The 27,247-nt window shown below is 50.3% G+C and overlaps 1 protein-coding gene across 1 annotated transcript; it reads left to right on the top strand.

Moving 5' to 3' along the window:
- Window positions 1-3,316: 3,316 nt before the first annotated feature.
- Window positions 3,317-26,701, top strand: tacr1a (tachykinin receptor 1a; the record flags this gene model as incomplete). The annotated part of the gene is made up of 5 exons (XM_079730728.1): window positions 3,317-3,726; window positions 12,980-13,174; window positions 22,305-22,455; window positions 23,813-24,009; window positions 26,338-26,701. The coding sequence occupies 5 exons, from the start codon at window positions 3,317-3,319 to the stop codon at window positions 26,699-26,701; spliced, it is 1,317 nt and encodes a 438-aa protein (XP_079586854.1).
- Window positions 26,702-27,247: the final 546 nt, after the last annotated feature.

The following is a 27,247-nucleotide window of genomic DNA, read 5'->3' as shown; positions in this document are numbered from 1 at the left end:
GACACTTGATCCAAGTGGTCGACCAATCAGCTCACCACAACGTAACCAAACGAGGCCTTTCCATATCGACTTCAGCTGCTCTCTGGTGTTATGTCATGCGTTTAGACCAGGAACAGCCGAGCAGGCTGGGACATCTTGTGTGTAAAGGAAGTGATGTATCAGAGACAACAGGAAATCAATGTCCACAGGAGGGTCGGCCGCCACTGGCCCCTGAGCTGACAGGACCTGCCTCAGAGGCTGGTGGCTGTGACAGAGCGACTCCGCATGCTGTCTCCCCGTCTCACAGCGATTGCTCATGGGCCCCGGGGCAGCGGGGGGTGGGTGGGCCGAGTCCCCGGTGTTCCCGTTTCTTTTCATGTCAAAAAGACACGCAGTGGGAAATAATCCCAGATCAAACATTCCCATTTCTTACCTCTCCCCGGCTGTTCCCGTTCCTGCGGCCCCTCTCTGCGCTGCAGATGTCGCGACGTTCTCTACAAACCTCATGCAGCACATTTCCTTCCTTCAATCACAAGTGCAATCTCCTCTGCCTGATTGTTCTCAGCCTCCCACCGAAGTGGCTTTGGGTAAAGGCGCAGGTGGAAACCCTCACCGCCACGTTAACCACCAGGGTGTGTGTGTGTCTGTGATGTGTATGCCCCGGTGAGGGTCTAGTCATTCAGGAGAGGAGGGATGGAACCCACAACCCTTTGGCCGCCGGGACTCAAACCCCGTTCCGATTACCTTAGGTCTCATCACGGGGTTTTCCTTCCGGTGGAAACGGGTTACCTCACCTGGTTACCACGGTGGCTCCAATCGGCCACCCTGGGGGCATGTGACCTGTAATGTCCGTCTGGCCCCGGTGGTCTGGCCGCCCTCAGGAGAACCTGGGAGGCACCAGGGGTAGGATCCAGCCTGCCACCTTCAGGAACTCACTCTCACACACACATACACATGCACATGCACGCACACACATACACACACACACATGCACGCACACACCTACACACACACGCACACACACACACACACACACACACACACACACACACACACATGCACACGCATACACAGACAAACACACACACACAGAAACATATACACGCACACACACACACACACACACACACACACACACACACACATGCACACGCATACACAGACAAACACACACACACACAAACATATACACGCACACACACACACACACACACACGCACACACACACACACACACACACACACACACATGCACACACAGCAGCAAACACTCATGCCCCAGAAACACAAAAAGGACTCGGTGGTGCTAGTAATTATCTTCTGTGATGAAATGTCCTCTAACGTGACATTAACTCATTCCAAACCAAAACCCGTCGCCACCGCTCTTAAAACAGGGACTGGTTATGCGGCGTCGCCCTCCATCACGCCGCGAGTCACTCACATTAATGAGACGCAAAGGGCGGCCATTCCTCCTCCCTTCACTCCAACCTCGGCTCAGACGGACGGCGTGGTGTTGGATGATAACATCTGTCTCCCACACAAGGCCCTCCAGACAGGGGCCCCGTCTCCATCGACCCACCCCCCCCCCCCCCGGGGCCCGCAGACACCTGACAGGATCCTGGGGAAGAACAAACAAACACACAAACAACAACAACGACGTCTGGAAGATGTTTCTGTTTTTTTAACTGAAAAAAATTCAGTTGATAATTCTATCTTTATGTGATCAATTATTTTGTATGTCATATGAATGTATCAATCTAAGTCATATCAATCTAAGTATTTATCTATAATGTTCACATGCAGGATCAAAGGCATAAAATAAAATAAAAGAGGAATGGTATCTTATTGGACGGCTAATTAGATATCGCCTCATCAACTAGGCATGGATGCAGACGATAAGATGAGAGAGCTCCACTAACCAGACCTCCCTCATGAAGACCAGAATGAATACAGAAGAAAAACCTTCTGCTTGTGAGATGGACACCTAGAATGATGTCCATCATATTCCTGTCCTTTGGAGTGGTTGACCCCGTTTAATAAAATCCACATGTGAACACATCTACTCCTGGTCATGAGTCAGACAAACGGATGAATGATTGACTCACTGATCGATGATTGACTCTGAACTCTTACTTTCTGTTGGTCATCTTGTGTACCGATGACTTGTAAACATCCTGCTCAGTTCTACCCCCACAGAAGCCGCTAAGTGTTTGGAGTCATTGAAGTCAGGTTTACAACACACTAGTGTACTATGTTTGCATCATATATCGCTACAAAAAGATATAGTGCTCAAACTCAAAGTGATGGATGATTTTAAAAACATGAGAAGTCACGCAAAATGAATCTGAATACAGTCTGCTAATCTGAATATCTCTGAAGGAGGTTGGGGATTCATGACCAAATGAACCACAAGAGGGCGCAGTGAGCAAGAATAGTAAAGCATTCATTCGACAGGCAGAGATTCCTTCATCTATAATTCTTCGGTGCTCCAGATTTCCATTTGCTTCAGTTCAAATAATATTGTTAAAATTGAGTCCAAATGGGCCTACTGACCGGGTCAACTCGTCTGTACTTGATTTGACCCTACGTTACCCAAGAACTTCCTTGTTTTCATTGGATCATTGAGTTACCCAAAACGAAAAGGAGCAATATACGAAACGTATTATGATTAACATGAGGTATAAACCATTATTAAAACAGTTGTTCCACACCACTTGGTCTTGGATACTAAAAACAGCACCGATAAGTTGTTGCTGTGACTCTGCTTTTGCGCTCGTGGAAAAAGAATCAATGTAATTTCCTTGCATTTCTTAAAGGTCATTTTAATACACCAACACGTGATCCACGATCGATCATTCCTAACATTTTTTTTCCAAACTCAGCTCCGTGCGGGTGTGCGCTCGGGTTCTGCGCGTGGCCGGACTCCGTGGAGGCGCGCCGAACTGGGAGCCGAGAGCGCGCGGCAGAGACGCGCAGAGAGGAGACGCGCGGAGCTGAGGAGAAGCTGAGACTTGAAGGCTTTTCATCTCCCCGTCACTTCACGGAGACACCGGGACCCGCCGCACCGTCCGGGACCCGTCGCACCGTCTGACCCCAGAGCAGGTCCGATTCTGGGCATTGGCGCACAATGGAAAGTTTAACCCAACGTACTTTGATTGAAATTCCTCAATGAAATTCCTCAATAAATTCCTGATGTTACTCTGGAGACCACAATGGATTTAGATATTTTTTTGCCGTCGCGTAAAAAGTCCTTGAAGAAAGTTTAGTATGCCTCCTTAATGTAAGGCTCCTTTAGGTTCCATTCGACTCCACAGATCGCAATCACTAGTCCTCTAGCCATGGACTATCTGTACGACTCCACGGACGTCCCGCTGCTCGACCGCAACTGGACCAACGCCTCGGACACCAACGGCACGGCGGACGGGAACCAGTTCGTCCAGCCGGTGTGGCGGATCGTCCTCTGGGGTCTGGCTTACTCCTGCATCGTCCTGGTGTCCGTGGTGGGCAACCTCATAGTCATCTGGATCATCATAGCTCACAAGCGCATGAGGACCGTCACCAACTACTTCCTGCTGAACCTGGCGTTCGCCGAGGCGTCAATGTCGGCCTTCAACACGGTCATCAACTTCACGTACGCGGTGCACAACGACTGGTACTACGGGCCGGTCTACTGTCGCTTCCACAACTTCTTCCCCGTGGCCGCCGTGTTCGCCAGCATCTACTCCATGACGGCCATAGCGCTGGACAGGCGAGTGGATCAGTTCAGTTACATTCAATTCAGTTCAATTACATTCAATTAATTTCAATTACATGCAAATCAGTTCAGTTTAATCCAATTAAATTACATTCAATTCAATTGTATTTGTTGGGTTAGGGTTAGGGTAACCCTTATTCACAGGTCCAGTCTCAAAGGGCTTAACAGGCCCTATATTAATAACCCCCCTGACCCTAGCCCCCCAGAGGGCAAGAAGAAACTCCCTTAGTTAGCAAGGATGAAATCTTGAGAAGGAACGCATAGTGGGGGATCCCTCCTTTCAGGGATGGTCAGGAGTGCAATAGGTGCCATAATTGACATACATAAAACAAAACAAAACATTTGTATTCGGTGATGGGGTGCTGGCTGGTTAACCGTGCGGAGAGTTGGTGTGTGTTTTGCATCGAGTCGCAGTCACCGCCAGACGCTACAACAGGCAGAATAATGAATTCAATCAAACCAAATATAAAACTATGACCAGCCCACCTCAAGCATTACCAATGACTTAAAATATATTCGGATGAACACAGCTGTAGTTGTGCCTGTATATTGGTGTGATTATTATTTTTCCGTCTTGAATTTTGAGCTATTGTGAGAGAATTAATTTCTCCGGGGATTTCTTATTAATCAACCGTCACTGCGCCACCAAACAGATCTTATTAACACGAACACAGTGTAGAGTTTGGGGTGAGGAACTGTCCACGCTCAATAAATCAATAGTTATTAATAAGTATTATTTATGTGTATGACCAAGCGTTGTTCTCTATGAATATGGAATAGGGGAAGGCCTATTCAGTTCTGTTTATCACTCTGGGATTTATTGAGGCAGGTTGCTGCTATGTGTGTGTGTGCGTGTGTGTGTGTGCCCGGGGTGCTTGTGAGTATTTGTGTGTGGGTGCTTGTGTGCGCGTGTGTTTGTGCGTGTGTAAGAGAAAGTGTATGAGATAGAAACAATGTGTTTTTGTGTGGTGTGTCAGAGTGTGTGCGGCTGTGTGATAGTTTGTATGTGCGTGTGTGTGTGTGTGGATGCATATGTGTGAGAGAAAGAGTATGAGATAGAGATAATGTGTCGTGTAGTGTGTCAGAGAGTATGTGTGTGTGATAGTTTGTGTGTGTGTGTGTGTATGTGCGTGAGAGATAACGTGTCTTTGTGTGAAGTGTCAGGAATATGTGTGGTTGCGTGATAGTTTATATGTGTGCGTGTGTGTATATGTTAGAGAGACAGAAAGATGAATCGTGTGTGTCTGTGTGTGTGCTTTTAGGTCTGAGGTGTGCGAGAGAGAGTGTGTGTCTGCACTTCATTTGTGACACGTCATTATTCCTAAGGCAATACCAATAGTCCTGCATCATCGAAGTCCGGGAGGTTTATTCACCTTAATTGAGGCGGCGTGACGAGCATGCATGCTGCGTAGTCTACCCAGGCTGCTTCTCTGGATTTTCCTCGCAGGGTAACAGAGGGAGCTGTTCTAAAGGCTCACCTTTGGGGAACAGGTGGGGACGCGGGGAAGGTCTGTTCACATCAGTCACACTCACCACTCTCGTTCTCCTACGCAAACCCACACACTCTCTCGCACGCACACACACACACACACTCACACTCACCACTCTCGCTCTCTTGCACAAACACACACACTCTCTCGCACGCACACACACGCTCACCACTCTCGCTCTCTCTTGCACAAACACACACACACAGACACATTTATACTCTCTCTCACACACACGTTGATACTCTCTCACACACACACATTTTTAGTCTCACTCACACACACACACACATTTATACTCTCGCTCACACACACACATTTATACCCTTTCCCCCCCCCCCCCCCCAGTGGCGCTGTGTGCACATGGCTCAGAACAATGGCGTGACGCCCCCCCCCCGGCTGCAGATAAGACTATCTTCTATAATACAATATCATCTTAATGAGACGTGCGCTCTGCACCAAGCCTTTCATCGCAGATTCCTGGCAGTGCGATGAGGAGATGAGAAACACGTCATAAAGGCGACGGGAGGAGAGAGATATGGATCATGTGTGATTGATGGAGCCCTGAATCAGCCCTCGATTTACTTTAGTGACACTGTGGGGCCGCATATCTGTAAGCGAGGATCGAACTGGAAATGCATTCTGTGTATGGCGCTGAATGCGATGCGAGTCGCATCGTGAAATAATGGTTAACCGCCATACAGGCAGCACTACCATCGCTCCTCTGAACAATGGGGGAGACCACAGGAACATGTGACGCTGGTTTGGTTTGTGGCTGCGTGTCTGAGGTCAGGTTCCTGTTTTATTCAGGATGGCAAACCCATGTCTTTACATACCTCCTCTCCCAGGACAGGACGCCATCCACTGGCTCAGAGGACGGCCCTGACAGAGGCCAATGCAGACTCAAACAGGAGTGATTGAACGACAAGGGACAGTAAATCCCATGAGAAATTTCTTTATGAAGCCAATACCTTTGATAGGTATCATCATCGTAGACGTTGTAGGAGATCCCAGGGTGGTACAGACGGGACAAAAGATGTGTCACAGAGATGACTTATAAAGGGGTTCCAGTGGGCCGCCCGTCTCTCTACTGCTATGGAACAATGGGTTGCAAACGGGGGGCGTGCATGTGACTCAGGCGGTAGAGCGGGTTGGTCGGTAACTGCAAGGTTGCTAGTTCGATCCCCGGCCCCTGAGCGAGACGCCTCACCCTGACTGCTCCCGACGAGCTGGCTTTCACCCTGTGCGGTTGACTGCGTCCGTGTGTGAATGTGTTCATGAATGGGTGACTTTTAGGCAATATTGTAAATCGCTTCGAGTGGCCACTGGGTAGAGAAGCGCGGTATAAATGAAGCCCATTGTTGTTGTCCTGCTGCGACGCTGTGCCATTTACCATGTGTAACGTTGCCCAGAGCTGCGGTCTGAACGGAGCGACAGCCGAGATGAGATGACAGGGCCTGCGTCAGCCGTCCGTCTCCTGAAAGGCTTCGGCGGCGCTGCCGCCATCGCACGTCACGTTCCCCCCAATCTGCGCCTCCCATCAGTGACCAGGTGGGGGGGGGGGGGAGCAATCACTCATTCAACGGCATGAAGCCCGCGTCTCAGGCCCGACTCTGCGTCACGCGGTAACGTCTTGTCTCGGGGTGAAATTACAATGGCAGCTTTCGGGCAGACGAGGACTGGGGAGTGGGGGGGTGGACTTGCTAATGGGTAGGAGGAGCTGAGGACTCAATCGCTACCCCTCATCTTGCAACGCAGTGGATCGGTTGGAGTGAAGCCAACTCGCTGCCGGGCGTTTGGGCGTGGGAGAGGGAGGGGCTTATCAGAGGCTCCTCACACACACATAGGTCCACCGCTCTGGATGGAGGCCAGTTCTGCACCTTGGCAACCCCTCTCCTCCCCCTCTCCTCCCCCTCTCCTCCCTCTCCTCCCCCTCTCCTCCCCCTCTCCTCCCTCTCCTCCCTCTCCCTCTCCTCCCCCTCTCCTCCCCCTCTCCTCCCTCTCCTCCCCCTCTCCTCCCCCTCTCCTCCCTCTCCTCCCTCTCCCTCTCCTCCCCCTCTCCTCCCCCTCTCCTCCCTCTCCTCCCCCTCTCCTCCCCCTCTCCTCCCTCTCCTCCCCCTCTCCTCCCCCTCTCCTCCCTCTCCTCCCTCTCCCTCTCCTCCCCCTCTCCTCCCCCTCTCCTCCCTCTCCTCCCCCTCTCCTCCCCCTCTCCTCCCCCTCTCCTCCCTCTCCTCCCCCTCTCCTCCCCCTCTCCTCCCTCTCCTCCCCCTCTCCTCCCCCTCTCCTCCCTCCCCCTCTCCCCCCCTCCCTCTCCCCCTCTCCTCCCCCTCTCCTCCCTCTCCCCCTCTCCTCCCCCTCTCCTCCCTCCCCCTCTCCCCCCTCCCTCTCCCCCTCTCCTCCCCCTCTCCTCCCTCCCCCTCTCCCCCCCTCCCTCTCCCCCTCTCCTTCCGTCCCTGCGGACCCCTCGCGTCCGAGCCGCCTGCCGGGGGGCTGGGGCCTTTTTTTGTTTTTTTGATCAACTGGTTCTGTAATTATTCACCCCCCCCCCCTCCTGTCTAGTATAGTGTATTATACTGTGTACTATAGTGTATTATACTGTGTAGTATAGTGTATTATACTGTGTAGTATAGTGTATTATACTGTCTAGTATAGTGTATTATACTGTCTAGTATAGTGTATTATACTGTGTAGTATAGTGTATTATACTGTGTACTATAGTGTATTATACTGTCTACTATAGTGTATTATACTGTGTAGTATAGTGTATTATACTGTGTACTATAGTGTATTATACTGTGTACTATAGTGTATTATACTGTCTACTACAGTGTATTATACTGTCTAGTATAGTGTTTTATACTGTCTAGTATAGTGTATTATACTGTGTAGTATAGTGTATTATACTGTGTAGTATAGTGTATTATACTGTGTAGTATAGTGTATTATACTGTGTAGTATAGTGTATTATACTGTGTAGTCTAGTGTATTATACTGTGTAGTCTAGTGTATTATACTGTGTAGTATAGTGTATTATACTGTGTAGTCTAGTGTATTATACTGTGTAGTATAGTGTATTATACTGTGTACTATAGTGTATTATACTGTGTACTATAGTGTATTATACTGTGTACTATAGTGTATTATACTGTGTAGTCTAGTGTATTATACTGTGTAGTCTAGTGTATTATACTGTGTAGTCTAGTGTATTATACTGTGTAGTATAGTGTATTATACTGTGTACTATAGTGTATTATACTGTCTACTATAGTGTATTATACTGTGTAGTATAGTGTATTATACTGTGTACTATAGTGTATTATACTGTGTAGTCTAGTCAGTGCGATGCTGCCTGGTGACAGACAGAGATGAGGCTGACAGGTGGTCCTGGTGAGGGGGGGGGGCAGCTGAAAGCCTCACCAGGACCCTCTGTCCTCCATTCAGAGGATTGATTTCTCACACAGACAAACACACACACGCACAAGCACACACTCATACACACACATACACACACACACGCACACACACTCACACAGCGTCCTTCGAGTCAAGTGCAAGAGCTCCCCCCCCTCAGGTCTATCTGAACCCCCCCCCCCCCACCACGGGGGGGGGGGGGGGGTCAGATAGACCTGAGGGGGGGGAGCTCTTGGGATTCTCTTGGGATTCCAAGAGCAGCAGCTCCCCCGCCGGGTTCAGGACCCCAGCAGCAGATGCCTCTCCAGTCACCTTAGCACCCTCCCGTCCTCGTGATCCTCCTGGAAGACGAGGACGGGAAGGAGCCGACGTTCCAACCTCACAGCTCACAGGGAGAAGCTCTAAAAAAAGACCTGGGAGGTTTCGCGCCACCGACACAAACCCTGGTACTTTATTCTAATGGCACCTAGTGGGGTTTTCTCCTTTCGCTAGCCGTGACCCAGAATCCCTGGTCTTATCTCCTCTCCTCTCCTCTACTCTCCTCCTCTCCTCTCCTCTCCTCTCCTCTCCTTCCCTCTACTCTCCTCTCCTCTCCTCTCCTCTCCTCTCCTCTCCTCTCCTCCCATCCCCTCCCCTCTCCTCTCCTCTCTCCTCTCATCTCCTCTCCTCCTCTCCTCTTCTCTCCTCTCCTCTCTCCTCTCCTCCTCTCCCCTCCCCTCCTCTCCTCTCCTCTCTCCTCTCTCCTCTCCTCTCCTCCTCTCCTCTCTCCTCTCCTCCTCTCCTCTCTCTTCTCCTCTCCTCCTCTCCTCTCCTCACCTCTCCTCCTCTCCTCTCTGGGCTGGAGGTTCTCGAGTGCGTCCGCCCCTGTCAGGAGAGCCAGTGCCCCTGAAAGCCGATGATGAAGGGAGTCATGAGACGAGTTGGGCTGAGGAGGGTCTGTTAACGGAGCGGTGCGTCATCGCCGCTGCAGCGGGGACGGGTGTGACGGGAGGGGTCAGAGGTGAAGCGTGTGTTGTTGTTGTTCTGACGGGTTAGGACTGATGATCCCTTGATTCCAAGCTACAGCTCACCGTCCAAGTCAAGCTAACATGGCCTTATTTACCGCAGACTTGGTAACAGCTGCTTTAGAGAAAGAAGAACTCAGTGGCAGTAGTAGTAACTGCACTAGTCATAGCACTAGTCATAGCACTAGTAACAGTAGTAGTAACAGCACTTGTCCTAGCACTAGTAACCGCACTAGTAACAGTACTAGTCCTTCCAAAGCTGCTGCTTTGGAATTTCAATTTTGGAAGGAGTTCTCCTGTTGAACCGCAGCGCTCTCTCCCCCTGAGGCCGATAAAGAAAACACACGATCCGATTAACCCGGCTCGCAACTGTGATTCGGAGAAAAAAAGAAGGAGCGATAAAGAAAGGGAGCTGGGGGCCGGGTCAAGGCTTGGGGGGCTGCCACCACTGGGGCCGTCACCGGTGGGGCCTCATAGCTGGGGGGTCCCTCAGGGAGACGGTCACCATGGAGACGGTCCCTCAGGGAGATGGTCATTAGGGAGACGGTCCCTCAGGGAGACGGTCCCTCAGGGAGACGGTCCCTCATGGAGACGGTCCCTCATGGAGACGGTCACCATGGAGACGGTCACCATGGAGATGGTCACCATGGAGACGGTCCCTCATGGAGACGGTCACCATGGAGACGGTCACTAAGGGAGACGGTCCCCATGGAGACGGTCACCATGGAGACGGTCCCTCAGAGAGACGGTCACCATGGAGACGGTACCTCAGGACGACGGCCCCTCGCGGCGGTTGGACACCGAGCTCTTCCCGGTCCATCCCTGCAGGCCGAGCTGCTGACGGTTGGATCTAAGAGTCAATCAATTTCATCTTCTGTGAGGACGGGGGGCCTTCCCTCGCCTGACCCCCGCTCTGAAGACCGCCCCCTGCTGGGAGAGGTGTCGGGCAGAGGGGGTGGAGCCGGGGGCGGAGCCGGGTGCGGCGGACGTCTCCCAAGGGCAGAGGCACTCGTGGGGGAGTGCAGCGCAGCAACGCTCCTGGGAAGGAAATAACTCCCATCAATAACGGCCAATAATAGGATGGATACGTACGCACAACGCAGCCAATCACAGCCGGGGACATGGAGGGGTTCCCATGTTGCGGTGGTACGGTTGAGAGAGCGAGACACAGAGAGAGAGGGGGAGAGAGAGGGAGAGAGAGAGAGAGAGGGAGAGAGAGAGAAACGTAAGGCTTGGATGAGCTTTGCATAGACTACTGGTGTGATTTATCTTTTGAAGGATAATCTAAAAGAAGTCATGTGTAAACTGTAATTGCATTGTTTGATTAAACCAACCGTGCAGCACCCACAAACTGCAGTGCACTATGGGTATGTATCTTGGCCATAAATCACTGGCCGTGATTGACAAAATAGTCAAGGACTTAAGAGGGTTTGTTTGTTGCCATTCAATAGAAGGTCTGGTTCTGATGTGGCAGTGACACCTGATCATCGGAGCTCCTCATCTCTTAACTGACAAGAACTAATTGACTGTTTAGATTAGAAGTTAATTAATTGAGGCACTGAGGGGAGAATGGGTGGCTTAATAGATCATATTGACTATGAGGCTGTACGTTCACGTTCCCCTATGGAGCATGGGTGAAGACATCAGTACAGACCACTACTAAGTTGAGGCTGAGTTCCGTTAAACCTTGGCCAATAGTTCCAGAGTGACTGTTACGACCCGCATGAACGAAGGGAAGTGTGCTCATGGTTACTAACCCTAACCCTATCCCTAACACCATGGATGAAAGAGGAGATCTGGCAACAAAACCAGGCATGAACTAGCCAGATCAACTTAAAACAGTAAACTCCCCAAACAACCCCTACCAGATCTCAAATGGACTCCAAACTTCAAGTGGTAGAAGGGAGATGGACTGCAGGTTGACCCCCTCTGATATAGCTCACTGGTCAGGCTAATCATGGTGAGAACGGATGCCGGCTTCTCTCCACCGGCTTTCTCTCCACCGGCTCTCTGGAGTGAAGATAGATTAGACCCGAGCCAGGACAGTGACGGAGCACGGAACACTTTTAATCGAGTCTTTAATAGCGTTTGATAGAATTAATGGGCCCAATAAACAGCGACGGTTGTTTCAAAGGCAATATGAAGTGTCTGGAATAAAAGAGTGCAGACCATTCAGCAAAGTATCACGCTTTGCCTTTTTATAAAACAACATCAACTCGCAGTAAGATTACTACGATTATTTTCTCTATTTTCCATTTCCCAACATCCTCTGTTTGTTGTATTCAGTGTGTTTACTATGGGGAGCGATGTCAAAGTCACTATTCTCTTTAAAACTTTGACATAAAATAACTCGTAGAAAGAAACCCGTCAAATAAACAAAGTGTTTGACAATTTTATTATGCCATACATCTTGTTTGTTTCAGAGACACTGCGGGCTGCTTACGTTGGTTCCTTGTGGGACAGCCTGCATCAATTAAGAAACCTTCCAATGACTTCCTCAAATGTTGCACAATCTCGTCACCTAATTAGGATGTTTCCGATGTACAATTGAATTTTGACAGTTGTATGCCAAAATTTGACAGATTTTTTTCCACCTATTTGAAAAGCGTTAGAGATAGAGACGTAGCCGTGGTGTGAATACCAAAGCCCCAAACCAAACTACCGCTGTGGCAGACAGGAGGCTCTTCCTCCTCTGAAAGCAAATGAACCAAACTTCTGAGTGGGAGGCAAAGAAGACAAATAAAAAGAGGACAATGTTTTAAAGTGTTACTGCTGTGATTGTTCGCATGAATACGGTGAGAAAAAATAAGGATGTGGGTGAGCAAGAGTGCGGCATCATTAGTATCATTCACAACAGACCCCTTCACTATTCATTTTCATGAAAATTAAGTTCAGAATATGTATTTTTAATTTCTTTCCTTACAGGGATGGAAAAGGTGATGAACTGAAGAAGTGTATTTCAAAAGAAATAGTCATGAAAAAGTTTCTTCTCAGGAAACGTGTATCTTTTTGCCCTAAGCTTCATGTTTCATTTATCGACACAGATGACAAAACCCGCCTTGAAGCGACAAGTGGGACTTCGGCATATGTGTCTGCATGTCAATTATCGAGGCAATTCTATTCTGATAGCGTTTCATCGCAGCTGCAGTCTCAAAGGGCTTCACAGGCCCACTCTGGACCAGAACCCGTAACACCCAGCCCTCCAAACGGCACGGAAAAGCTTTTCTTGGACCACAGCCGAGCTCCGCCGTGCAATAGGTTCCAAAACAGGGTTAAACGCACGGCTGGTCCGGCCCTCCAGGTCTTTATGTTCCGTCACTAACCTCCGTGCGCTGTCCTCCGCAGGTACATGGCTATCATCCACCCTTTGCAGCAGAGGATGTCAGCCACAGAGACCGAGGTGGTGGTAGGGGTGATCTGGGTGCTGGCCATGTTGCTGGCCTTCCCCCAGTACTACTACTCCAACACCACCGCACTCCCCGGACGAGTGGTCTGCTACATCGACTGGCCCGAGTACAAGCTCTGCGACTTCAAAAAGATGTGAGCTGTTTCACCCCTGCCTCGTTCTCTCTCTCTCCCTGGCTGCTCCTTGAGCCCTCTCGCTGGCGAGGTGATGTGTCAAATGCAGGCTGTTGATTGCCTTGGGATGGAAGGTGGGCGGGAAGGACAGGGTTTGCGTTGGGGGTGACTGGAGAGGAGCGTGAGTGGGAAGGAGTGGATGTGTCGTTTTGAATTTGAGGCACATCACCGCAGTGGTTCTTTTTGAAAAGACGAAGGTCCAAAGGCAAAATAACTTCTGAGCCTTTCTTTCGAGACCATTTATGGCTGAAAATCGGCAAATTCTAAATTTCTTCTTCTAACAATCACATTTTTTCTTTTTTTGATGGTTTGAAGTCGTTCATTTTTTCATTTTCACAAAATCTCTTATACAGAGCCCCTCTGGGGTCACATGATAGAAAAGAAACCTTGATGTGTACATCCCTTCTCTTGGATTCCCAATCTGTGCACACATTTATATAAAACCGTTCCCGTTCCCCCATGAAGCATTGGGACGGCGAACGAATATCTGAATCAGACCGACATCTATACAGTATGAATATAGGAATAATATGTAGTTGAAAAAAAAAGTTATATACTCTCGGTTGAGTTTACGGACACCATTGGGAAACAGTGGTTGGAGCTGCTTTTAGTCATGCAGCTACTCTATATAAAGATAAACACTACGCAAGCATCTGTGTGCGTGAGGTACCAGCATGGCTTATTCGTAACTCTTCAAAGTTGTAACAACATGTCGGGATGCAGATCCGTTAATGCAAGCACCGGTGTGGACTCCCCGGCCAGTCAATCTTAAGCGTCATCTTTTATAGGAGGATCTCTATTTTTATCTTGGTTTGGCCATGAAAGAATCGTGGCTGTGAAGCACTTTCTTGCAATAAATGCTCTTGGGCCCGCTCAGTCCAGTGCCACCTGCAGTAAACAGCCTCTATAACCATGGGTTTGTACAAAACATAAAATATGATGACAAACTCCTCTTATGGGATCCAAAGAAAGCTTTCACTGTTTATCAGACCAGTGCCGGTGGAGGTGCATCAGGAAAAGCGACTAGCCAGGAGCTCTAGTCTGTGGTTCTAAGCTTTAAAGTTATTGCCCTTGATCAAAAGTAAGTCTTCCCTGGATTCAAAACAAATCGCTGCCTTTAGTTTTTCCTGCCAGCAGCCAAACGCCATGAATCCCACGCTTTTCCTCTCTAGTAAGGGCAAACAAAGGCAAAGACAGCACAGAGAATGTTTCCTCTAATGCGTTCTTCAAGTTCATTTCTAAACACTGGCTACGGAATGGATGCCTTTAGATAGAGAAAGTAACCTTGAGGGTCCCTCTAAGATATAAACAGTGCTTCAGTCAGAACGCAGGCGTAGCATCTGTTCTGCCTAGCTCAACATAAGCTTTATCAACCTCCGCGGGGTTAAAAGGAAAGGCAACATGGACGTACCTTAAGAAGATTTAATTTTCATTTCCCTAATGGCCTCCAGAAGCTTCGCAGAAAGACTCTATTTGCATGGAAGTCGTTGGAGCCAAACATGCCCATTTCCTTCCACTTTGAGCTCCTCAATTAAGGCTTCCTGTCCTCCTCTAATGCAGACAGGCAGTGAATGGAGATTCAGCCTTAAATGGTATTCCGTCATTGTTTTCAGTTTGATCAGCCATGGCAACGACATACATGCTTATGCGTAGCATCAATGTTACATTTATATGATATATTTAGCCATTCTTCTTAATTATAAGAAATACATCTAATAATCCACTCTAGAGATCAATGAAGCACCTGTTCTACCAAGGACCACACGCCTTTTATCAACAGGGTCAGGTGGGTCAGCCACACAAGGATCAAACAGCTCTACTTTCACTTTCCTAGCCTTCCTAGAGACAAACATGCTCCCACGCCAGTTCACCTTCACAAGGTCCTACCTTACCACCAGGGGGGATGCTTATGAGCCATTCCCAAAACTTGAAAAGCTCAAAACAAAGTAAAGCGCCCCGTTCAAACAGACTGGAGCTCATCCACCAGCAGACTTTATATGATAATCTAAAATTGGATTCATGAGAATACTAAAACCCAACCACCGAGATCTCTGTCGCTGCGTCTCTGCATGACAGAAGCTCTTCCACCGTGGCTTCCTGTCCCAGCGGGGAGACGTCGTGGCAGAGTGAAGACAGGAGACGAGCCTCGGCGGAGAGACTCGATGCTGCGGGCCGCGAGGCACGCAGAGAACCCCCTGTTGGGCCCACACACCTGCTAAGTGGCTCTAGCTGCTAGGGCGGGGATAACACAGGAGACGCACACATAAACACACAAACACACACACACACACACACACACACACGATGCATCTCTTTTATGATCGCTAAGCAACCATTGCAGAGCACTGAGAACACGTACGGGAGTACACAAGACACACACACAATCGTAAATATAAAACACGCACATTCCTACGCACAACAACAGAAGGAACAGCATAGTTCCAATCACGACTCTCTCGCGTTTCATCTCCCCGCTCATCAAACCTGTGAATACCCGCGCTGCTAGACAGGATATTTCCCCCCCCACCGCCTCCAACTCCTTCCCCCGTCCACCAAATTAGTATCGCAAAACAAAGTCAACTATTCCCCATGGGGGGGGGATCGGACCTGGGGATCGGGCAAGGTTGTAGCCATCAGCTGTTCTACTGGAACCAATCAAGGTACCTGACTCCTCCCCCTACCAGCTGATCCCCCCCCCCCCAGCCCTTCTTTGATTGACCCATATGATCAGGCGCCACCTGTCCGTCCGGCACACGCCCCTGGTGCTGGTCAGACGACGCCCCCCTCGACACCCCTGACCCCGTAACTCCAGCCGGAGGAATTTGCGGGAGCATGGTCTCAGAGGAGGTTATAAATACAAGGAACAAACCTAACAGTGCCAATGCGATCGGTTCCGTGACCACACACACACACACACCATTGACGGGGACATTGTGATAGTGATAGCCTCCTACCTCACATTTAGATAATGCCGTGACATGCTGACTGGGCTTCTGTCGCCAGGTTACGGGGCGAGCTTGGGTTCTCGTGCGTTGGAGGGAGGAGACGTTGTATTGCAGCCTGGTGGAAGTGAAACGACCAACTGTTATGGTTTTGGATTCAGAGAACTTTATGGTCCATGAGCAAGGACAGAATGTGGTCTCCGACGCTCACACTGATGTGTTTGACTTAGAGCTGAAGCAGGGCTCTGTTGGGTCCTGATGGAGAGGTGCGGTGTGTGTTGAGGCAGGTGGAAGCCTACAGCAGCTCATTGATTTGACGGTGTTAAGACCCACCAGCGGCTCACCTGGGACGTCTGATTGCTCCCCAGAAGCACTCGGCTCGCTACTCGCTAGGAGTGCATGTCTGTGTCTGTTATTGTGATTTCCATGTAATAGTTTAGCTGAACTCGATTGAACCCTAACCCTGTGTTTTGGATTGCTTGCCAACTTTAGAGCAAGCTCAGACACTTTAAGGAATTTATTCCTTGAAGACAAATCCTTTTACTTAAACCCTCAGGGTGTGACTGAATAATTGTTGAGTGTGTGTGTGCGTGTGTAGGAATGACTGAGTGTGTGTATGTGTATGTGTGTGTGTGTGTGTTTGTGTGTGTGTGTGTGTGTGTGTGTGTGTGTAGGATGTTCTGTGTGTGTGGAGGCTGTGTGTGTGTGTAGAGGATGTTCTGTGTGTGTGTGTGTGTGTGTGTGTGTGTTGAGGGTGTTTTGCATGCGTGGAGGATGTGTATGTGTGTGTGTGTGTTTTTGTGGACGATGTTGCGTGTTTGTGTGTGTAGAGCGATAGTGTGTGTGTGTGTGTGTGTGTGTGTGTGTGTGTGTGTGTGTGTGTGTGTGTGTGTGTGTGTGCGTGTGTGTGTGTGTGTCCTCCCCTATCGCAGTGTCCCGTGCTGCTTGTTCATTCCATGCTGCTTCGATAACTGTGCAGCGCGGCCAGACTGTGGTGTGTCAGGAGAAGACAGAAGCTTTTCCCTCTCTGGGCGGTCCACTGCATCCCCCATCCTCAGAACACAGTCCCTGGCCGCCACTACCTTAGCAGGGTGCCAGCCAGCGCCGAGCTCAGCTTTACCCCAGGGAAAAAACTGGCTCAGGACAGCAAGCAAGGGAGATGATTCAGACTATCAGACTGAGAGCTGAGAGCTGACAGAGGTGGGCTTTGGAGGGGATGGAGGCGAGAGGGATGGAGGTGTCTGAGGTGCACGAGGATGGAGGTGAGGGGTGGAGGTGACGGGCTTGACCGGGGAAGGGTTTTGAAGGGAGGCACTGACCGAGGGGTTAGAGACCAGGATTGAGATGAGGGGGGTGGAGGTGACAGGGGTTGGGGTGACAGAGTTGACAGGGAAGGGGTTTGAGGGGAGGGGCTGACCGAAGTGTTAGAAACAAGGATTGAGGTGAGGGCGGTGGAGGAGATCCCGCCCGGAAAAGGATCCAGAAGTATTACAACACGCAAGCCACCATCATTCGTCGTCATCCCTCGCCTCCATGTGTGGGAACGGAGAGAAGAGTCGACAGAGGACATCCTAATGAATTACAAATGAGGAGTACCTGTTCCCCGCGTGCACTGGGGTCATCATCGCTCTATCATCGCTGTGCGCTGAGAAAGGCTAACCTATTAGTGAGCTGTGACAGCCAATTTCACACATGTCTGACAGCTCAGAGAACGTGGGAGCCTGCCCTCTCAGGCGTTAAGGCAGAGAGGCTGAGACGTGGGAACAGAGAGAACAGAAAGGGACCAAGACAGCGACAGATTCTCTGTAGCGGCATCAACGCCCTGCAAACTATTTCCATTCTAACACGCTGTGGAGATCACACCTCTCAGCTCAAACCCTGCAAGGAAGTAAAAATACAGACGCAAGCACACCACAAACACAAGACATTCCACACAAAAGGAGTATAGCTAACCTGCCAAGCGGATTACTCACATATATGTCCCCTTCTCTGTATTCCAATGGCTCCCATTCGTATTTGTGTCACAAGTGGATGAGAGCCAACGTCAATATTGTCAGAATGGATTTCTTTCTGGGTTCCTGGGGGGGGAAGTACTTCTGACAAAGTACTTCTACTCTGTCAGAAGTACTTTGTTTTGCCGTTTCTGCCAAAGACTATTGAGGGGGAGGGCTCACAAACTCTGTATTGAAGCCTTGCACTTTGTGATATACTTTATATGTTTTCGCCGATGCACACTCCAGCTAAGTGCTCTCCTCCAAAATCGGTATAACAAAGTTGATCATTTTTGACAACTTATATTGGTAGTGGATGTTTTAGTGTAGCCAGAAAGAGTGGTTCTTTCAAGGTCTTCATCGTGAACTGTGTTCCTCTCATACAGAGGAAGAGGGCAATCGAGGGATCAGACCGGAGGGAAGGAGAGAGGACATGGGAGGAGGCTAGAGGACACACAACGGGAGGAGAGGAAACGAGAGAAGAGGGATAGAGAGGAAACGAGAGAGGAGAATAGAGGACATGAGAGGTGAGGAGAGGAGATGAAAGGGAAAGAGAGGAGAGGAGAAGAGATGGTTAAGAGGAGATGAGAGGAGAATAATAGGAGGAGATTAAATAAGAGACAGAATGAGGGAATGCAGGTAAGGAAAGGAAACGAGAGCCTAGAAAATGAGGAGGATGGAGAAGAGGAAGAGACTGGAGGAGAAGAGAAGAAAGGTGAGGACGGGGAGGAGGAGGAGAAGTGAGATGTTAAGCAGAGAGAGAAGGGAGAAAACAGAAAGCCAGGTGAGTAAAGGCATGGCTGGAGAGGAAAGTAGAGAATGATAGAGGAGAGAAGAAACGAGGGCTGAGAGGTATGAAGACGGACAGAGAGGAGAGGGACGGAGAGAGGAGAGATAAGGAGAGGGAAAGAGAGAGAGGAGAGGTAAGGAGAGAGAGGAGGTAAGGAGAGGGAAAGAGAGAGGGGAGGTAAGGAGAGGGAGAGAGGGACAGAGAGAGGAGAGGGACAGAGAGAGGAGAGGGACAAAGAGAGGAGGTAAGGGGAGGGACAGAGAGAGGAGAGGTAAGCAGAGGGAAAGCGAGAGGAGAATGGAGAAGAGGAGAAAAAGCACAATATTATCAGGTGCCAGCAAGGTGACCTTGCTGCCTTTCGTTTTTATTATTAATCCCATTCCGGGTCCCATAAACACGTTTGCATTGTGCATCACAATACACACAAGCACACCAACACCCGATGTGGGTTTTCCATTTCTCATATGTAGCTCCACGGTACACAGCTTCACGCTGCGGCGCGGCTGACTCCCGGTGGCATGTCTCGCTGCGGTAGGGGCTGCAAGGTGGCCTATTGTCTGCCCCATGAAAGGCAGGAGAGATGCCCGGTGGCAGCCATCGCTGTCCCCCCGGCTGAGCTGTTTAGGCTGATTAGCATAATTGCAGTTAATTGCCAAGCAAAACGGCCCTGCCTGCTCCACGGGGCGCTGTGCCCAGAGAGCGAGCAGGACGAGGAGCATTGTTTCACTGCTGAGCGAGAAGAGGGTGGGTGGTTGGCGTATAGGATGGTGCACGAACACACACTGAATGGGTTTCCTGAACACACTATTTGAATGCATTATTTATTATGATCTACCATTTAGCGGATGCTTTTTTACGAAGCATTTTTCAGTGAATGCAAACAGATGCATGCCCTGGAGGAGAAGGTATGGGTTAAAAGTCACCGGACATTGAAATTGGATTACATGATCCACAAAGCCTCTGTGAAGTTACACTGGGGATACACGCACACCGACGCACACACGGGAACACGCATTACCACTGCGCTGTGATCGTGGGGAGCGAATCATTCGATAAATACAGACACTGTCACGATTCATCATTTCAAGCAGGCTTTAAATCAATCTGGCAGATGGGCTGAGCGTTCTCACCCCATCCCTAAACCCCGAGGTCTGTTAGCGTCAGTAGTTTAAACACTTCATTGTCCTCCGTCACGGTTAAACGGACGGATTCTGGCCGCTACCTTGATTCATGACTCTACTGTGGAACTTCTCACTATGCTGTGGAACTGTTGGAGTTCTCATTTTAGCCCCTGGTTAGGGGTCATTCAGGACGACACTGAAGGAAAATAAAACATCTGTACTTTGGTACGGATGGACTACGTTGTGGAGTATGAATTTAAATGTATGTGTCATTATCTTATTTGGATGTGCAGGTAAACATTTTACATATTTTCTCCTTTATGCTTTATCCCTCCATGTTTTATCTCTGTTATCTTAAGTGATAGTAGTGTGTTGTGTTTCCTAATTACCAGACGGCCTTAAAGTCAACCATGACCGCAAACTAAACTACACACACTAAAGTGGACGCACACAAAGGTGATAGAGGGACAGACAGTGCCTACAGGGTAAGCATCCTGGAGGAACCAGCCTCCACGGCCAGGGACTGTGTTCTGAGGATGGGGGATGCAGTGGACCGCCCAGAGAGGGAAAAGCTTCTGTCTTCTCCTGACACACCACAGGCTGGCCGCGCTGCACATATTTAACAAAGCAGCATGGAATGAACAAGCAGCACGGGACACTGCGATAGGGGAGGACACACACACACACACACACACGCACACGCACGCACGCACACACACACACACGACATCCTCCACACACACACACACACACACACACACTCACACACACACACACACACACACGCACACACACACACACACACACACACACACACGCACACACACACACACGCACACACACACACACACACACACACACGCACGCGCGCACACACACACACACACACACACACACACACACGACATCCTCCACACTCACACACACACACACAAACTATCGCTCTACACACACACACACACACGCAACATCCTCCACAAAAACACACACACACACACACATACACATCCTCCAAGTTAAACACCCTGAGTTACTCAATTGTGAAAGCACCCAACGGAAACAAACCAACCCCCCCCCCCAAAGCGGCCGACCACAAACACCAGATTTGTTTTCTTCTTCTTGTCACAGCTGATTTGATTCCATTGCTCAGGGGTCAGGGAAGTGGCAGAGCAAATATGACCAAAAATGCTTCTAAAAATAAATGACGTACCCTAACTTGAAACGCGACAGAAAGCACCCAGCTCTTACGCAGCCTCTGTCTCCTCAACGTCCTAACCCCGACCTCATGACCCAAACGTCCTGACCCTGAGGTCCTGACCTCATGACCCTAACGCCCTGACCTCATGACCCTAGCGCCCTGACCTCGTGACCCTAATGTCCTGACCTCGTGACCCTAACGTCCTGACTTCGTCATCCTAACGTCCTGAACTCGTGACCCTAACGTCCTGACCTCATGACCCTAACGTCCTGACCCTGACCTCATGACCCTAACGTCCTGACCCTAAAGTCCTGACCTCATGACCCTGAGGTCCTGACCTCATGACCCTAATGTCCTGACCCTGACGTCCTGACCTCATGACCCTAACGCCCTGACCCCCTGACCCTAACGCCCTGACCTCATGACCCTAGCACCCTGACCTCGTGACCCTAACGCCTTGACCTCGTGACCCTAACGTCCTGACCTCATGACCCTAACGTCCTGACCCTGACCTCATGACCCTAACGTCCTGACCCTGACTCCTGACCTCATTACCCTGAGGTCCTGACCTCATCACCCTAACGTCCTGACCTCATGACCCTAACGTCCTGACCCTGACATCCTGACCTGATGACCCTTACGCCCTGACCCTGACGTCCTGACCTCCTGACCCTAACGCCCTGACCTCATGACCCTAGCGCCCTGACCTCGTGACCCTAATGCCTTGGCCTCATGACCCTAACGTCCTGACCTCGTGACCCTAGCGCCCTGACCTCCTGACCCTAACGCCTTGGCCTCATGACCCTAACGTCCTGACCTTGTGACCCTAACGCCCTGACCTCCTGACCCTAACGCCCTGACCTCCTGACCCTAACGCCTTGGCCTCATGACCCTAACGCCCTGAACTCGTGACCCTAACGCCTTGACCTCATGACCCTAACGTCCTGACCCTGACCTCATGTCCTTAACCTCATGACCCTAACGTCCTGACCCTGACCTCATGTCCTTAACCTCATGACCTTGACCGTCCCCTCCGCCTGTGTGCCCAGGTACTATGTGTGTGTGGTCATCCTCATCTACTTCCTGCCCCTGGTGGTGATGGGCTGCGCCTACCTGGAGGTGGGTCTGACTCTGTGGGCCAGCGAGATCCCGGGGGACTCCTCCGACCGCTACAAGGAGCAGCTCATCGCCAAGCGCAAGGTTCGCCGTCCTGGGGGTCCGCACGGGGAACCGGGGATTGTTTTCTCTTGCCTGCCTCTTCTCTTTCCTCTCCTCTCGGTCTGTTTCCCCTCGTAGTGTGTTATCCGCCCGCCACCATAAGTTGATTTCCCCGGAGCGCGACGATAACCCCAATCAGATCCAAATCCAATCTAAGGGCTCAATCTTTATGTTCCATCAGTGCTTCTTCCACTCTGAGGTTTAATTTGTGGTGAGGTTCTGCAAAGGGGATGTTGTTTAGATTGTTTTGAAAGCCTCGCCCTAAGTGAGGATTATGTCTAGATATACCGCCCGCCTAGCTTTTATTTACCCTCAGCTAATTTATGAGGAAAGGAAGAAACTATTTTACTCCATAAATGTCCAGAATGGAGACAGTATTCTTGAGTACTTGAGTATAATGGCGGCTCATCCTCCTAATGAAGTGGTGTAACGTGATACTCTACATGAGATAACTACGTTAAAATCCACTTGTTAACATAACAAACACAACAAAAATCATAACCAGTAACGGCAGATGTTCCTTGTTTTCGCGCATCCTTCCAAAGAAACAACAAAAGATCATCATTGTTCGAGGGCTGCAGCTGCATCTGAAAGTCACCAATTCACACAAGCAGTAATCACATTACCATCCCATCAGGCTTTATTAGCCAGGCTGCGATCAGAAACAAGCAGAAATGTTCACATTCGCAACCACGTCTTTTTCCCTCTTCGCCGATTTATCATCACAGGTATAAATGTCACCAGATTTCGTAATCCATCTCTCTCGTCTGTCTCCCCCGTCTCTCCTTGTCCTGCTTTCTCTGTCGTCTCTGGCCGACCGTCTGATTTGTGTTCAGCTTGTGTTCCCGTGTTCCTCTGTCTTCCATTCTCCACCACTCACCCATCCTAACCTCATGTCACTTCCTGTTGCTTTGTTGCTTCTCGACACTCGTGCTTGTTGGTGTGTTTTTGTGTCGCCCTGTGTCTCAACAGGCATCATGAATACGGTTAAAACAAGATCACCTGAACACAGAAAGGGTTTAAAGCCAGGGGGATACTTTGAATACATGACGCATATTCTACTGCAATTGTTCCAGTGTGTGATTCCATTAATAGGCTTTGATTTGATCACATCTGTAATCCGATTTCCGTATTAACACTAATCTGCAAATTCCAAATAAGTCGACCATGGAACTGAAAAACAATGAGTTTGGGGTTACGATGCCAGCGTGGAATTAACCACTAGTGGTACCAGTGATGGCAGACTCACGCATTGGCAACAGCACCCAACCGTCAGAATGACTATACCAACTAAGCGGTGACCCAGTTTTGACTCAATTACTTCTGAGTCCTGTCCCAGGTGGTCAAGATGATGATCGTGGTGGTGTGCACCTTCGCCATCTGCTGGCTGCCCTACCACCTCTTCTTCCTGCTCAACGAGTTCCACCCTGAGATGTTTGAGCAGCCCTACATCCAGCAGGTGTACCTGGCCGTGATGTGGCTGGCCATGAGCTCCACCATGTACAACCCAATCATCTACTGCTGCCTCAACGACAGGTCAGTGGGCCCGTCCCTCAGCAGGGAGACGGGGAGGGCAGACACCAGACAGAAGGTTGAACAGACGGAGACCTACAGGTGGAAGGGAAGGACTGACACATGCACACACACACACACACACACATAAACACAGGCGTCTCCATAACAGTTGATTGGCGTGGTTACAGGCGGTTGCACTGCAGTCCTCTCTATCCCAGAGTAAAAGAAGAAGAAACGAAAAAGCCAGTGCTGAGCTTGTATTTGGTATATGGAGATTACACAGATGGGCAGACGGACAGGCGGCCACACCGACAGACGGACTCCAAACCCTCTGCATCTGTTTAACCGTGATGTGATTTGGCAGCAATGTGCAGAAAGCAGTATACACACTATGTTTAGAAGCCGGCCAGACCCTGGCTGTGTGCTTGAGTGCTCCGCTGGCTCTTTGTGGAACCAAGTCAACCTGTGTGCAGGAAACCCAATGTTCCCTTCTCCGAGAGAAGCTGGATGCACAATAATACATGATCACCTCCAGGTAGGAGAGACGGATTGCTCTGTGACCTTCAAAGGGGTCCTGTTGCCACAAGGTGTGACAGCGAGTTGTCATTCCAAGCCATTTACAAATCCATCCAATACGTCACATGCAGGATTGTTCAGTCGGATGTATGATGGACACCTCTCCCACGGATGTCAGATGATGGGCAATGTGCATTGAAACGTCTCATCACAACGAGCGCCTCCGTGTTGGAACAATGGGAGCTTTGGAATGTTATGGGAGTAGTTTCTATTGCGAGACGTGGTAAAACAAAGTTTCCATTAGCCTAGCTTTTAGCATATTTACGTTGATTTAGGGTATTACAGTAGTGCAACTCCCTTGAGTCCTCTAAATATTGAGGAGTACCGGCAGCAAAATCTCCCATGATGCATTCTGATGTAAGCCCCATAGATAATGAATAATGAATGAAATAATGAATAAGTCTCACACTGAGTTGTGAAATAGGGGCCCTTTTAAACTGATTGAATGTCAGTATGAACAAACAGCCTCTTTGTGAATGAGTGATCAGGCTCATGAGTTATTTAACATCCATGTCAGCAACAGAGGCTTCCAACCATCTTCCATCAGTCCTTTACACCAGTAGCCTCGAGAAACCATCTTGATCTCACACGCTCACATCCGAAGCTTCTTGCTGAAGATCAGACTGGTCTCGCTCCAGTTTAAAACAACTTTGAACGCCCTCAAAAGTGGAGGGACCCATCAACGCCAGGGGGCAGGGAGCTTCGGGTCAGAATGTGCGCAGCAACACAGTCTGCAGAATCTCAAATACGGTGACGCCCGAGGAAGGCTTGGCCATCGACAGTCCAGTAGTTTTAGAAAGATAGAGAAGACTGAGTAGATCTGAATTTCAATGAACATTTTTCTCATCTTTTGTTTTACTTCCAATTGGATTTGTCAAGAGCAAAGATAACATGAGCATCACTTCAATATTTGATCTGGTTGGCTGGACTTTTTTGAACGACGTAAGACAGGCCCCTCGGTTTTGTGGAAACCGATGCCAATTCGAGGCCTGGCTCGTAATGAGCCACGCCCCACTAGCGCTGATTGGCCCGTCCACATTTCGGTTTTGAAAGTCATTTTCAAGCGGAGCGAGGGCGGCATGGTCTTCCGCCAACAGGGCGGTCTCATGAGGCCGCACACACGGAGCGAATGCCATTTTGTTCCTCGCTCTTTTCCTGGTGAGAAGCACTTCAGTGCTGCTGTGGACTGAAAATAAACAGCTGGCTGCACATGCCCTGACTTGTTAACATTCCTGGTAGAAAGATGAAAAAAAGAAAGCCCAGCCATGAATTTTCTGATTGCTTTGTGTCCCCTAATAAAGGAAGAGGTAAAGGTTGGAGGAGGCGCGCAGGCAGGTGGCCGAAGGAGGGACATCCCCTGACAAAGGATCTCTCCCTGAGCAGACGCATCTTGGCCGCGCACCAAACTCTGTGGCGCAGAGACGCTCAGACACGCTGGTCCCCAAGCCCCCGTCCTCGTCTCTCGGCCTCATCACAGGCTCACCATGGAGACCGGGAGGACGGCTCGGGGTGGCGGACGGGGATTGCGTCTGCCGTACCAAACACACGGGCGGCACAGCTCCTCTTTATCGGGCCACATATTGGAATTCAAATGTGCGACGAGCTAGGCAGCGTCTCTCTTCCCTCCCTCACCTCGCCCCCGATCACGCCTCCCTCCCTCCCTCCCTCCCTGTGCGTGCGTGCGCGTGTGATACCACCTGTCTGTATTCCTGTCCATGCATGTCCACTATCCATGCTTGTGTTTATGTGTTTGCCCCCCCCCCCCCCCCCCAGGTTCCGCGCGGGCTTCAAGCAGGCGCTGGGCTGCTGCCCGTGCATCCCGCGGGGAACCTACGAGGGGCTGGAGCTGAAGTCGACCCGCTACCTGCACACGCAGACCAGCGTGTACAAGACCAGCTGCATGGAGACCAGCGTGTCCACCGTCCTGCCCCCGGCCGACGAGGGCGACCCGCGCGCCCGGAGGGCCGCCCCCGCCACCCTGGGCCCGCCGGGGGGGGCCGCCGGGGGGAGGGGGAGGGGCGGGGGGGCGCGCCGCTCCTCCCTGGACCTGGCCTCCAACGGGTCCTCGTCCCGCAGCGTCTCCAAGACGGTGTCCGAGACGTCCTGCTTCTACTCCGGCCACAACCTGCAGGAGTAGGGGCGGAGCCTGGCAGGAAGCACAGGTGTGTACAGGTGTGTGTACAGGTGTGTGTACAGGTGTGTGTGTGTGTGCAAAGGCGTGAGTACAGGTGTGTGTATGTGTACGTGTGTGTGTGCACAGGTGTGTGTACAGGTGTGTGTACAGGTGTGTGTACAGGTGTGTGTACAGGTGTGTGTGCACAGGTGTGTGTGTATGAGTGCACTGGTGTGTGTATTAGTGTATGTACTGGTGTGTGTTCCGCTGTGTGTGTGTGTGTTTGTGTGTGTGTGTGTGTGTGTGTGTGTGTGTGTGAGTTTGCTGGTGTGTGTACTGGTGTGTGTTCTGCTGTGTGTGTGTGTGTTTGTGTGTGTGTGTGTGTGTGTGTGTGTGCGTGTGTGTGAGTTTGCTGGTGTGTGTACTGGTGTGTGTACAGGAGTGTGTACAGGTGTGTGTGTGTGTGCACAGGTGTGTGTACAGGAGTGTGTACAGGTGTGTGTGTGTGTGTGCAAAGGCGTGAGTACAGGTGTGTGTATGTGCACGTGTGTGTGCACAGGTGTGTGTACA

Source organism: Pollachius pollachius (genome assembly GCF_949987615.1).
Source record: "Pollachius pollachius genome assembly, chromosome: 1".
NCBI classification, from domain to species: domain Eukaryota; kingdom Metazoa; phylum Chordata; class Actinopteri; order Gadiformes; family Gadidae; genus Pollachius; species Pollachius pollachius.
This window is presented reverse-complemented; position numbering and strand designations above follow the sequence as displayed.